This window comes from Oxyura jamaicensis, chromosome 2 (assembly GCF_011077185.1).
Source record: "Oxyura jamaicensis isolate SHBP4307 breed ruddy duck chromosome 2, BPBGC_Ojam_1.0, whole genome shotgun sequence".
NCBI lineage: Eukaryota > Metazoa > Chordata > Aves > Anseriformes > Anatidae > Oxyura > Oxyura jamaicensis.
Genome location: NC_048894.1, coordinates 24524613 through 24539423, shown reverse-complemented (window position 1 = coordinate 24539423; position 14811 = coordinate 24524613). Strand labels below are relative to the sequence as shown.

The following is a 14811-nucleotide window of genomic DNA, read 5'->3' as shown; positions in this document are numbered from 1 at the left end:
AGCCTATCAAAAACAATTTCAAGGAGACACGTTTAAGATACCATACATACTCATGAAAATCTGCCAGGTTTTGTGGGCTTAAAATAATATTTTCCTGTTTTGCTTTTTCCACTCTCTTTTATTTTCACAGGGAATCCACAAAGCTATCAGGGCACAAAAGCTTAATCCAGCAATACAGTGATGAGCATGGAAACCATTAACTGCCTGAGTAGTCCCTTTGGCATACAGCAACAATGCAGATGCTTCAGTAAGCATAAATTTGGAATCGCTGAATGAAAGCCTAAAGCTTCCACCGAGCTTCAGAGAGATACTGTTGTCTGGAGCAAACCCACTGAATTCAGTATCTGCCTATTCCGACAAACCCAGTTTAAATTACACAGCAAGGGCACAGACTGATTTCAGTGAAATTAAACTAGTTACAGATATACAAAGGGAAAAGTATACCAATGCATTAAACTAGTAACAATAAAAATCCTTAAAAGGACACACGCTCATATACTTTAAACCCTGAGACAGTTTCCAAACATCTACTACAACGGTCAGACTGCTTTTGTTATGACAAAAAGTAAAAATAAAAATAATTTCTGATCTAGTTTTATACACAAATAGGTAACGGCAGAAAATCATGGCCTGACAAAAATTGGAAAAATGAACTTTTTTGGTATATAAATCCATGGAAGTTCTACGTTCTGTGTCTCTCACTAAAGTAGGAAAGCTCTACTTCTCCATATTGCTTACGTTCAAACATCTTCCACTGAAAGTCCTAGTTTAAATCACTTCCCTATCAACTTGCCTGTCTGCCTCAGTGCTTTTTGACGTACTGCAGATGAACTTCTTTCTGAAGTACTGTGTGAACTATGCCCTGGTATCCGATTAACCATTACTTCTCTTTTTCTTGGGAATAAAAAGTGAACACGCTCATAACTGAAATTTTGATTTTACTGAAAACAAGGTTTTTTTTAGTCTTTAGGGTTTTGGATTACCGTGTGCACGAAGAAGAGCTTCTGCAGTAAACAGTGGGGCTTGGAGCATGTCAGCAGATTCCACTATCAGCATATCCTTGAGCCTTCGCAGATCCTGAAGTCTTAGCCCCTCGTATGGCTTTGAGGAGAAGGAGAAAGATAATTTATGTCTGGTGGTACTTTCCAGTTAGTCTCTATTTCCGTATTACAATGAAAACATTCAAAGGACTGTTACAGACAATTATCTCAACTGCGAGGTAAGATGTGACAGAATTTATTTATCATGCAAACCAAAGACCATGCAAAGCTATATGGAAACACTGTCATTTTCCAATATTTATAGAATTATCTTCATACATTTCCAAACACAGAAGACAGCATTTCTAGAGTACTCTGTTATAACTGGAGGCCACGCTCCAATGCTGAACTAGCCTAACACAACTCTCTCCCTCAATTTCTCCCCTCCTCTCCCCACTCCTCTCAGAAAAGCTGGATTTTCACAGAATACAATTAAATTTTGAAGTGATTAAAACTCAAATATTGAGGCATTCATATGATAATTCATGAGTAGATTTGAACTAAGCACCGGGATAACGTATGTTGCATACAGATCGTCTGACGTTATGCATGAATTGAGACGCATTAACTTTGAATTCATCTGGAGGAGGATACATTGAGACATCAGACTGTAAGAAGTTTACGAAAGGAACAGGTACAGATATTTTGAGGCAATACTCATTTTCACATAAGTAGAGAAGTCAGTATAAGATAGACCAGAAATGCAGTTAGAGGCTGGGGATGAAGATATCAAAACTCTCTGAGAAACAGAGGCCATCCCCTTATTATAGCATTAAAAAAGGTCAAATTCAGAAGACAAAAAGACAGTAATTTTAGGACACTGAATTATTCCAGCCAAGATCCTGGAGATGCATACACACGTTTTGCAGACTCATTTTTAAAAATAACAAAGGAAGAACATGACAGCGAGTAATATACTTGTTACTTTTGATCAGGGAAAATGCCCAGAAGGTAGAAAAAGAAAAACAAGTGGAAGGACATATAAAGAGATACAGAAGGGATTGTAAAAAAATTATTCTTATATAGACTGGTTTAATTTAGGTAAATGAAAGCGAACAAAAGATGTAAAGCATTTGATGTAACACTGATTTGTTACAGGATTAATTAGGAATTTGGCCACCAAACTGTCTTCACCAATTTGGGGAGAGAGGACACAGAGCAGCAGTAAGAGCAAATAACCACGGTTCAGACTATGCATGGTTATTATTTACTTTTTATATATTGATTCTATGTAGAGCACAGTCAAGGACCCTCCACTGCTACGCAATATACGTGCATACACACGTAATAAATGTGCATACGTGCATGTGCATGTGCGCATACACACACAGAAGAAGCAGAAGACTGGTTCTGACCTTGGAAGTTGACAGCCTAAGTAAAAGTCTACTGTGCACATAACCTTTTGAGGATAACAAGCAGAAGGCATAAAAGATGGGGAGAAATGGGTACCCTGGACTACTAAATCAATTTCTTCTTTTGAGACGTCTACTCTAAAAACATAACATGCTTCCTACATTCTGGATATCATAATAAACTCTTTAAGCATCTAAAACTCTATAAGCATCTAAAAGTATAACTGCATCTGGCTGTGATCTCTTCTCTTAGGCAGTCAGTAGCATAAACTGGAACTTCTTGATGTTAGAACCTGGCAAGAGTAATGCTGCCACAAACCTGCATCGGGTCCTTGTCCTTTTTGAGAAAGCAAGAAGAGCTTAAGAGAAATAGACTGTGAGAGTCCTGACCTTTATCTTGATTGCCCAAGTCCAGGGAGTTTCTCTATGTCCTCCCATTGCTGATCATGCATGACACAGTAAAAGGCAATCTGAACGCTAATGGCTTGAACTGAAATAAATCCAGGCCACTTGATTCATAGCATGCTGGAATTTGACTGACCTACTTAATTTCTAACAAAAGAGATCATTTATAAAAACATGTCAGAGAGACAGGGATACAAACAGCTGGGTGCCTGAATGATTATAATTGCACGAACATGCTGCAAAAAAATGGAGCAATGAGTAAATCGTCTTGACAGAGTCTGAACTGCAGTTTGAATTACAATTGTGAAATAAGTAGCTTTGTCAGCCCAACAGTCCCCACTTCTTGAAGAACACATATATCATAAAAAGACTTATCTTTTCTGTTAAACCTGCATCACAAATGCATATTTTACGACCTCGTATTTTACCCTGAACTGCAGATATGTTCAAAATTACATTTAACTGATTGGTTCTAGGTCAAACATTGGCAATTATCTTCCTTGAGTAACAGACTATTATATTATCTCAGCTGGAGCATTCCGCACAACCCAGCAGGGATTTTTGGATCCTGAAGTTTTTAAGAATCCTAATTTTATATTTTTAAGCAATGAGAGAAATATTTCTTAAAAATGTGTTTGAAACTTTAGATTTTTTTTTTTAGTAAATAATATAACACGAGCTCACAGAAGAAGCCAAAAGAAAGGAAATTTTAGGCTGGCACTATGAAGTAGCTTATTCTGGAAATTCCAGAGTGAAGGCTTTATATAATCAGAACCCTTAAAAATGTTCTTGTCTACAAGACATAGTCTTGTGGAGACTTGTGAAGACATAGTCCTTAGTTATAAGGATGTATATTCTTTATATAATACCATAAAGTTTTATGTTTTTTTGTTTGTTTGTTTTTTGTTTTTAAGCTAATTAATTTATTTAGCTACTTCTACATTTATGACTTCTTTCTGCATTGACATAAAGAATTTGGATTCCAGATCATGATGCTCAGAGACCTCATTTAGTATTTGTTTACAGAGGAGCTCTTTATTGATAACTGCTGTGAAAAATGCATTGTTCAATATTAGTCTTATTTAACAGGGTAATGATTTTGGAACGTACTGTTTGGGTACTACTTTAACCCATTGTGAGCTTCTCATTACAGATTTCAATGCTCACATTCTCTCTAAGCCTTCTTTTTAAATACCTTCCTCTCAAATTTTAATCACTAATATTTAGACATCATAAATTACATCGTTTTTTCTCCCACAACAATTTTTAATATGTGAGCAGAAGACCATTTTAGCAGTTCATTTCAAAATATTATTATTTCCTTCATCTTTAAAGTACCATTAAAATAGACAAGGGCAAAGCCACTCTTTGCTACAGCGTTGACTGTATAATTAAATGGTGTCAAATACACTTCATGTAAATATCCTCTTTCATGGGTGGATGGGATTCTATAGTTAATGGAGTAATACATTTTAAAAATTATCTTTACTTCATTCATTCAATTAGAAGTATATGTACTATATGTTTATATCTTAACTACCTACAGTCATATTCTCTCCTTTCACCTAAAAAATCATTCTGTGTCTGTAAAGTACCTCTTAATTCTTTTAAGGTAACTCTTGGTATTTGTCATACTTGCATTATATATATATATGTATGTATGACATTAATTCTGGAAGTGAAGAAAACCATTCCAGTTACCATAGGCTCAGTAAATCTGTGATACACCACTACCAGTGTACTGCTACAGTATTCAGTGACACGTAAGTAAAAGGAACAAAGAAATTATATACTTTGCTATTACACAGTGTGTTTTTCTGAGGCTGACACAGAGCCAAAATTGTTCCAGATGATCTGCTTGGATCTACTGCTCATTCCCAGGTGTTTCTTATGTAAGTTTTAAACACTGCGTGATGTGATTGGAACTAAGATGCTTGTTGTCTTCCAGGCATACATCACAAACACAATTATGCTTCTGTGCTAGAATAAACAGAAAACTAGCAGACTGTGCAAATAAAACAACCAAAATCTATAAAAGCAGTTTAAAAATGATCAGTCTTGGTTTATATTATTTAGTGTAAGTCCAATGAGATTTAAAATATAAACCCATTATTTTCTACAGCAGTTGTCTCTCATAGTTCATAGGAGAATGTTCGTTAACAAAACAGGAGAAAATAATCAAGACAAAGAAAGTCATCAGACATATACTCCTGGCTTGTTTTCTAATAACCTTTCCACTGCCCACACAACATTGATGGATCTTTTTTTCCTACAACTAACTACAGTGATGAGAGTCACTCTTTATAGTCTGTACTTAAAATACTTAGCACTTCCATTTTATATAGGGAAATGTGTTGGTACATTGCTTTTCTTCTATATTGCATTTTGTGGAAACATACCTAACAGAGTCATGTTTGTGTTTCTAAACGATTAGGATCCGTTTGCTTGAACTGCTTTCTCCAATTTGCTCATAAAAATGCTTATGGTGTGCTAAAAAGGAAGCAAACTAGACATGTTGCCTAAAAAAATGCTTCAGGTATCACCATAGTGAAATGAGGTATCAAGAGGCTGGGTAACTGTATGACAGAAATAAATTTTATTCAGAAGCCCCAGTGGATGGAGTAAACTGAAGTGCTGGAAGATGGACAGTTCTTTGCTGTCAGGTTATGAAACTTGAAATGTGAAAGCTTGATCTGCTCAGTGATCTATATTTCTTACAAGCTTGAGAACCTCTGTAATCTTAAAGAAAGGCATGTGCAAGTTATTTTTTCCACTGTTGCAAGTGTTTCAGTTCTAAACATGAACACTCACATAATTCCTTAATAATATTTCAATGCGAAGAACAACACGAGCTGGCTCTTAACATCAGAGACAACACTTTTTTACTACTCTGAATGTACGCACTTAATGACACTACACAGCACTACAGAAGTCTTTTGGTCTGTATGAAGAAGAGCGATTATTTTCTGCTGTAAACATGGCAGGTCTGGCAGGGGAGGTATTAGGTACTATCACTCCAGAGTCTACTGTGTACATCATAAACACTGGAGCTAAGCTTCTTTGGCTGTTTTGCCTGGGAAGAAGTCCTATCTGTTGTTTTCAAACCTCTAACCTTCAATCAAGAGATGAATGACTTTGAAAATGCATTTTTGGTGTTACAAATATTTGCTCTTTAAAAATTCAGTTTTCATGTTTCAGAAGGATGTTAAAGGACATCACTGAACTGTAATCCTAATGCTATGTTAAGCAGGCATTTTGCAAACTCACTTCCCTCAGTGTGTATTTTTTATTTTGAAAAACGAAATTGAGAGAAAGAAGTACAGGACCATCTTTGAGGGGCACATTTGGCTAAGCATTCTGTGGAAGAATTTCAGACTACTCATCATGCCCCATCAAGGCGACAGCTGCAGGCATCACTATAGCCAGTGGTAAGAGCAAGTTTCACTGTCTATCCCAGGCATTTGTCCACATGCCTGGAAGATCCAGACACATTATCCTTTGGATTGCAGTTCAATGCCAGTCTTTCTAAGGCTTTTTATTTTTATTTTTTATAATTATTTTTGGTGACTCCAAGGGATAAGATTGAAATATGAACTTCCCCTGGCTGCAGGATCCTGGCATGTTTCTCGTGCTAGCACTTGTGCTGTTACAGCTACGCAAGAAGCCTGAGAACCTTTTGCACTGCAAAGTCACAAGTAAAGGGAAAGGAAAAAAGAGAGACTACGAAGGCTGAATTACTCTATGTGAAACCCCAAGGCCATCAATCGGTGTACCAAATTCCATGCTGACATTTTTTGGCCTGTGAATCTTTAGAATACTTGATAAGGCTGCCTTGGTATGTCAGATGGACCTAGGTCTGCAGGCCTTCCTTCACTTCAGTTCTCACACTCAGCAACTTTGCTACTAACAAGTTAAAGGAGGAACAGAACTGTGTCTTTTAATTGTTTCAGTGAAGCGAACCCAAGTTAACATAATTACCTTTGTACTTTAGTCCCTTGTAACTAGAAGTCTTGGCTCTGAGTGTCTGCCTTTAACAGTCATGAGGCATTATTTTCTCTAGCTGAAAAGCTTGCTCAAGTGATTCCTGATTTGCACCACCCCAATCTGTAAGTTTACTATTCTCTTAGCTGTACTGCAAACCCATGGTATACATAGAATGATAAAAATGAGTCAGGTTAAATAAAACAATTACATATTACCACTCTCAAAGACTTTTCCTTCTTTTAAGCGAAATCATTGCTATGATCCATCTGATGGCATAACTACCCAAATTGTCCTATATATACAATCAAAGGAGTGCTAAACTGCAATCATGGCAGGAAACAGCAGCAGTCTTTTAAAGTGGCTTTGCCAACAAAGAAAATATAATTTCAAAACTAGCTTCATATAATAAATATAATTTTAAATAGAATTTCAACATTTTGGGTGTCTCTATAGGGAGTATTCAGAGAAACTAACGTCAGTTAATTACATTTGTTATTTCAATGCACAATTAAAGTATATTAAACCTCATCTCAGAACTTCTCATCTAGGAGTAAACAATTTAATTAAGCTTGTTTAGATTTGAATTTATTCAAGAAAATTAGTCAGAAAATGAACTGAACAGTACAAAGACTCTTACTTTCAAATAGAATTGACCTTGCCCGGCATTCTTCAGGAAAACAGCTGATGTGATCTGGACCTACTCCTATCTAAACCTGAATGTTTTTTGTTTTTTGGTTTTTATTATCAGGCCATAAGTAGACTGAGCTAGTAAAATATATGTGCTACTTATGAAGGGAGGAGCCATTCAGAAATCTATTGTCCTTAAATTTATGTAGATTTACTTCAAAATATTTACTGAATCGTGTAATTTATCTACATATTCTTATTTAGACTTTTAGTTAATTAAAATCTGATAGTGGATGGGGGAGGCAACTTTTGGTCAGAATCTTTTGGGTTATCTTTAGTTACACTAAAAAAAATAGCAAATCACAGTCTGCTATAAGACATAGCAGAATTCAAGCAAATTTGTGAGAGTTTTATATCTCCTCCAAAAACTGACTTCAAAACATATCCTGTTATTATCTGTTTTCCTTACAAGTTCTGGTATGCAGTAGCTTCAGACATCGTGTTATAAAACAAGAAAGCAAATGCACTGTTTTGAAATCCTGTGCTACTCAGCTGTTTTTTAGTAACATTGAACCCAACATCGGTCTAGGAAGATCCATCAGAATGTTTTTCCTATTCTGTCCCACAGATTTTCTCCTTTTCAGAATTTTTCCTGTTCTCACTTTTAGACAGAAAGAGATCTTAAGAAATAAAAATCCATAAAAATTTTGTTTTAGAGAGACTGTTTCTCAGCTTATTGGCCTCACTGCATTTCCAGCTTATTAGCCTCACAGCTTGCAACACATCCAGGAAAGTCCACATAAATAAGCATAGGAGTAAAACTTCTCTTTACATTTGACAGTACATTTGTTACTTTCTCTGAGCTCAACTCGAAAGATATTGAGCTGTGTTAAAATCAAATGCTTTCTATATATACAATACAAAGCAGAGTATCTGCTGAGTATTTCACAGAATTCTGTCACAGTGTAACTGCTACAAATATAAATGTGTAAAATACCATAAACTTAAAGTATTCTCTAACCTCTTTTTTGTCTAAAGCAGCATATTCAGCTTCAATGCTTTCAGCTTCAGGATCACGTGAAAATACCATTCGGGATTCCAGGTTAAGAGCCAGCTCTTTGTGGTGCTGTTTCTCTGCACAGTCACATGGGGTATCTTTATTTTCATTTTCTGCAAACAAATCTCCACCATGTTTTACTAGAAGCTGAAAAATAAAAAGTCAAGGTAAATAGTTATTAATCACCAGCTCTAATAGCACCCTGAAGAAATGGCATGTCATTCAAGAAGAGAATAAAAAGATATGAACAAGAAAACAGAAAAAAGGGACAAATATAATAGCAATTGCCTTTGAGAAACAAAGATTCTGTCATGAAATAATTATTATATAATAATTGGATAAAACATTAATTAACCATTGGATTATTAATAAATTAAATTATTATAACTGTTATTAAATAAATTACTGCTTGATTTCACATATAATTATACTGCAATTCCATGGAACCATAACATCGCAGAAATACATTACGAGGCAATGCTGTACAATACATCTCTGTTAGGGTTTGAATGCTGAAGTTCTGCTACTGATAAGGTCAATGCTCCATAGAAAATGAGGGGCCTGAGCTCATCAAGCACATGGCAAAATGAAGCTGCAGCCACCATTAAATATCCGTTATATGTGGGTATAACTCCACCATTCTTCACAGAACTGACCCGTTACAAAAAAAAACAGGGATCTCCTGGAAAGAGTCCAGCGGAGGGCCACAAAGATGATACGGGGCCTGCAGCATCTCCCCTGTGAGGAAAGGCTGAGAGACCAGGGTCTGTTCAGCCCTGAGAAAAGAAGACTGAGGGGAGATCTTATTAATGTCTATAAATACCTTAAGTGTGGGAGACAGAGGGATTTGGCCAACCTCTTTTCAGAGGTTTGTGGGGACAGTGCAAGGGGCAATGGTCACAAAATGGGTCACAGGAAGTTCCACACCAACATGCGAAACAACTTCTTCACAGTGAGGGTGACGGAGCACTGGGACAGGCTGCCCAGGGAGGTTGTGGAGTCTCCTTCTGTGGAGATATTCAAGGCCTGTCTGGATACCTACCTGAGCAACCTGCTCTAGGGAACCTGCTTTGGCAGGGGGTTGGACCCAATGATATCTCGAGGTCCCTTCCTGAAGGGAATGAACAACGCCACTCCAGGCTGGTGTGTAGCTGAAGCACTTTATTGTCTAACCCATCTATTTATATAGGCTTAGCCTATCTACATGCTTTTATCACACAACTTGGCAAAGTTTGCTCGTTAGCCGTTATTATTGTTCACAAGGCGATCACAGCAGCCCTATCTCCTTTTCGTGTACTGATGAGCAACAGGCCAGACTGCACCTGTTGTTTTTGATCTTCTTGTCTCCCAATTATACCTCCTTTATCTTCAGGCTACGTGACTTTCGCCTCATTCTGCATTTTCCTTTTCTCACTGTGTCTAACATACTCCACATACTTTCTGACCGATTTCCCACACCTTCCTACCCCTACAGTTCTGTGATTCTGTGACCCATTGGCAGTGACAGAACATGGGAGGATCCTTAGGTAAGAGGGAAGATGGGGCACCTGTTCACCGGTAGCTCTACCTGATTTTTGGGTACATGAGAAAAGGGAAATGAGGTAATGCTACCAAAAGCTAGAGCAACTGACTGCCAAACCAGCAGTGATTTTTCTACTGACATGTAAATGGTACTGTAAGCACACATGCTGGGTCACACTAAGCTTATCAATGCACAATACAGAACACAGCCTTGTATAGCGCCCTTTCACTGGCCTTCACTCTCACCAGTAACCACCTAGAAATGGAGTTTCTAGCTAATAAACACAACTTGTGCTGCTCTCAGTATCTTGGCAAATTCATCTCCTGCTATAAGCTGATCTGATATAAGAAAGGACAGCAAACACCACAGATTTTAAAGGCCAAGAGTGGATCGTTTAGCTGATTTATTATGGCATCTTTATAACAAATGCTAAACTTTTAATGATGGAGTGCTCAAGAAAATCATTCACTACTAAAATGATTCATCTTATTTCTAAATAAAACTAAAATCTATAAACATTATCTTGCTTTCAGACCATGATGGCTATAACAACCCTATCCTGTACTGCAAGGATATTTCAAAGCACAGGTTCTCATTTTTATACATTTAGAAAATAAAAGGTCCACAAATGGACCTGTTCTCCACAAAACCTTTTTGATTGTGATCAGTTACTTCTTACTTTTCAACATACTGTATTTCTTTATCTGTCACAGTAAAATATCTGGAATCATTCAGAAAATCACAGAATGGTTTGGGTTGGAAGGGACCTTAAAGACCACCCAGTTCCAACCCCCTGCTGTGGGCAGGGACACCTCCCACCAGGCTCAAAGCCCCATCCAGCCTGGCTTTGAACATCTCCAGGGATGGGGCATCCACAGCTTCTCTGGGCAACCTGTGCCAGTACCTCACCACCCTCTGAGTGAAAAATTTCTTTCTTATACCTAAAGCTATCCTTTTTCAGTGTAAAACCACTACCCTTTGTTCTGTCACTACACTCCTTGACATAAAGTCTCTCCCCATCTTGTAAATTCATGTAGATTCTCTGAAAAAAAATCCTACATTCCCCAAAATAAGAACTGAAACCAAAAATACTGCAAACTAGTACAAACTAGTACACTAACAAGATTTAGTTGAGATTTAGATATTAATGTCATCAAGTATGACACCATGTTTTCTCTTCATAGCAGAGTATCAGGTAGAAATAAAGATAGTACTGGGATAATTACCAACATATCCAGCCTGCAGGTACCTTGCAGTTCTTTTTGAACTTTAAAACCTTTAACTTCACTTTCACATTCTATCTGTACAATTTAAACTTTAACAGAAATTTACCTGAAGGAACTAAGACACCTTCTGAGGAAGAAAAATAACAAATAATCTTGAAAGAACACTAGATAGACCCATGCAGTTCAAGATCTAATTTGCAAGATGAGGAATATGCAAATTGATAAGATGTTAAAAATGATACCATATTTCTTTGGTACCACGGTTAAAAAGGCTTGTGTCTGTTAAGAAATGAAAAGGAGATTAATAATTTAAATGATCCCATTAAGAATTTAGATAATAAAAAATGCCATTTAACATGCCAAATATGCTGTGATAGAGCAAAATATATCTGCATGAAATAAAATCTGTTCAGCATGAAGGTCAAGCCTTTTTTTTTTATTCAGTATTTGGAGGTAAGCACAGTAACTTTGCTTTAGCAATGTGTTCCACACAGCTGTTCTGCTCTGAGAAGAAATGTAATGCATTTGAATGGAGAAGTATCAAGACTGCACATTTGATTATCAGCTGTGAACAACTCAACTAGTAGGTGGTTCACCCACAAGGAAGTACATTCTTCCCCCTTTCCTTATGTGGGTATAGTGGGGATAGAAGTTACAAGGCTGGTGTTTTCCTGGAAAGTTATTGAAAAAAAAGGAAACAATTAAAAATGAATTTTGATTTGAAGTGACAGTAACCATGCAAAACTAGGCAAGCAGTGGAGAAAAAAGGCAAAATGCACTCCTGGGATTCTAAGTTACCTCCAATTTATTGGAGAGAGGGGAAAAAAACTTGTAGATTAGGCAATTCAGTTTTCCATCTCTCTCGCTCTCTCTTTTTTGGGGGGGGGTTAAGATTTTTAATTCTCAAATACTCTCAGAAATAAAGGGATCACTGTTAAATTCCGTCACTAAGCTCTATTTCCTGCTTTTCATATTGTAGTGTTCCTGCTCATAATCCTGTTCCTGTTGAAGAAGTTAAAAGGACTACGGACAGCACTCTAGGACTTAAAACATCTCATACACTAATCTTAGGATACAAGTTCCTCTACACTATGGAAAGGCACCTAATGAGGTTTAAACCTGGTGGTTAAGTAGAATACTCGTTTCAGAAAACCTGTTTCTGAAGTAGAGAACATGTAGTCCATGTATTAGGGCTACATAACTGAATCCAAATTCTGGCAAAAGACAGACTATGTGGATCAGACTGTAAATTCTTCTTCAAAGACAAACTGAAAGCAAATCAGACTCATGATGGTTTAGTCAACTTAACACTGCCTATTGTAATAATAACATAAACCAATTCATATGGTTAAATGGGGAACTAACAGTCTAGTAACTGGCTTGATCTAATGAACAGACAGTTCAACAGACAGCAAGAAATAAAATGATAACTTATGAAGAAACACAAAGCATGAACTTTTGTGATGAGGTTAAAACCAATTGATTTTACAGTCCAGAGTTAAAAGTTGCAGCCCAGCTTCAGAACCCCAATTTACTCCACAGTGAGTGTTATTCCTTCCAAAATCATCGTCTATGTGGCTCTTAACTGTGTGAGCACAATTGCTTCATGCTCTTGAAATTTAATCTTTTGGATAACTGTGTCTACTTCTAATACCACTGTATAGCCCCATCTGGAGCCATAAAGGCAGAATGATTGAGGCAGATGACTCCTTGCTCCTTGTAAATCCCTTGTAAATCTGAGGTCTAAGTTACCTGGGGATCTCAAGTGTAAGTGTACTGGTAATAGCTACAAAAGACCAAGGAGTAAGAGCTGCTCTAGAAAATGGAACTGTTATTTTTGAAGGATTTAACAATATGAGTCCAACTGCTGGCAGTTTACAGATCAGTGTAATAGATAAAATATTTCACAAATATGAGTAAGCAAGCTCCTAAGTGCCAGAAATTAAAATATGTTGGAAACTGTTTGCTAAACGTTTCTTCTGTTTATCTCTTCATTACCAGATGCAACCATTCTTATGTCAAACCATGTGAGCTTTATTTCGTTTTCACTGACTTTGCCTTAAAAAGGTTGATGAGTGCTAAATCCTGATAAATCTCATTGTCTGATAGGACACACACATTCATCTTCTAAACAATAATGTTTAAAAGCAAATGGATCTTCTTGGGGAAGGCTAGATAGAACAACTGTGACTGAAAATCTCTAGCAAGAATTTATCAGGCAGCTGGATCAAACAAGTGCTATTAAAAAACAGAATGAGAGAAAAGTACGTGATCTTCTGCAATCCATAATTTTCTCTGTTTGTCCAATCTAAAAAAAGAATTAAAAGTTGTCAGTCAACTTAAAAGCAGTATTAACTTAGACCAAGGACACAACCTGATGCTTGTTTACAAATCAATTGCATCAAGAGGCACTATAACAGAATCACAGAATGGTTTGGGTTGGAAGAGACCTTAAAGACCACCCAGTTCTAACCCCTGCCATGGGCAGGGACACCTCCCACCAGACCAGGTTGCTCAAAGCCCCATCCAGCCTGTCCTTGAACACCTCCAGGGATGGGGCATCCACAGCTTCTCTGGGCAGCCTGTGCCACTGCCTCACCACCCTCAGAGTAAAGAATTTCCTCCTAATGTCTAATCTAAACCTATCCTCTTTAAGTTTAAGGCCATTTTCCCTTGTCCTATCATTATCTACCCAAGTAAAAAGAAAAGACTTCTCCAAGCTGAACATCCCCAGCTCTCTCAGCCTTTCTTCATAGGAAGTCAGTCATATAACCATACAAAGGGGGAAAGACTCACTATAGTTGGCAGGAAGAGTCAGGCAATACCATTGTGTAATTTGGTTACTGTGTACATAATGAGCTAGATTTTAATATAATTTAGCTAGAAAAGACCATGACCTGCCTCCCTGGTGAAACTCAGGACATATGTAAGTAATTTCTAGGGAAGTGCTGAAGACAAACTGCTAGCATGGTGTATGCAGAGCAGTAACAACATGGCGCAGAGAAGAGAGAGGCCACAGGGGCAAGATTTAGGCTGTGATACTGGAGGTTAAATAACAGAATATAATAGCAGCATCCTCTTAACTCCTCTCATAACTAAGGGATCATACAGCCAGAGGCTTACATTAAAGCACAGAAAACATCACGGGGAAGCAGTTTCCATTCATTAGAAGCTCAGAAAACTACATAGGAAAGATGATCTTTATACTAACAAAATGAAAAGCATGTTGGCTATAGAAATAAAAGGACAGCAGGCTGAGCTTTTAAAGAAGGGACTAATGAAAAATCAGAAGAACAGCACGCAGTTCAAGGTCGTGACAAATTTTAAATGTTCAGATAGAATCTGGAAACTTGACAATGCAATCAGTGTAACAAAGTGATATTACTGGACAAATTACATGGAATCAGAGAGAAGTTCACAGCGTTGGAATAGTGGTGCATTTTTTTTTTTTCTTTTTTAAAGCTCATAGATAAATAAACTAGCTCTATCAACAAATACTAGAGAATTCCAATGGAATACTGTTCTGGACTTAAACAGAAAAAGCATTAATGATCACCTGACCAAAACCGCAACAGAAGTGGGATGCTAACAAAGAACA

General features: G+C 37.1%; 1 protein-coding gene across 3 annotated transcripts in view; it reads right to left on the bottom strand.

The window, feature by feature from the left end:
- Positions 1 to 14811, bottom strand: part of ANKIB1 (ankyrin repeat and IBR domain containing 1) — a 96303-nt gene that overhangs the window by 31710 nt on the left and 49782 nt on the right. For all 3 annotated transcript variants that reach the window (XM_035318711.1, XM_035318714.1, XM_035318713.1), the window contains exons 4-5: positions 8430 to 8612; positions 984 to 1101 (exon numbers count right to left, since the gene is read on the bottom strand). In XM_035318711.1, the coding sequence (XP_035174602.1) occupies positions 984 to 1101; positions 8430 to 8612 (301 nt within the window). The remainder of the gene's footprint in view (positions 1 to 983; positions 1102 to 8429; positions 8613 to 14811) is intronic.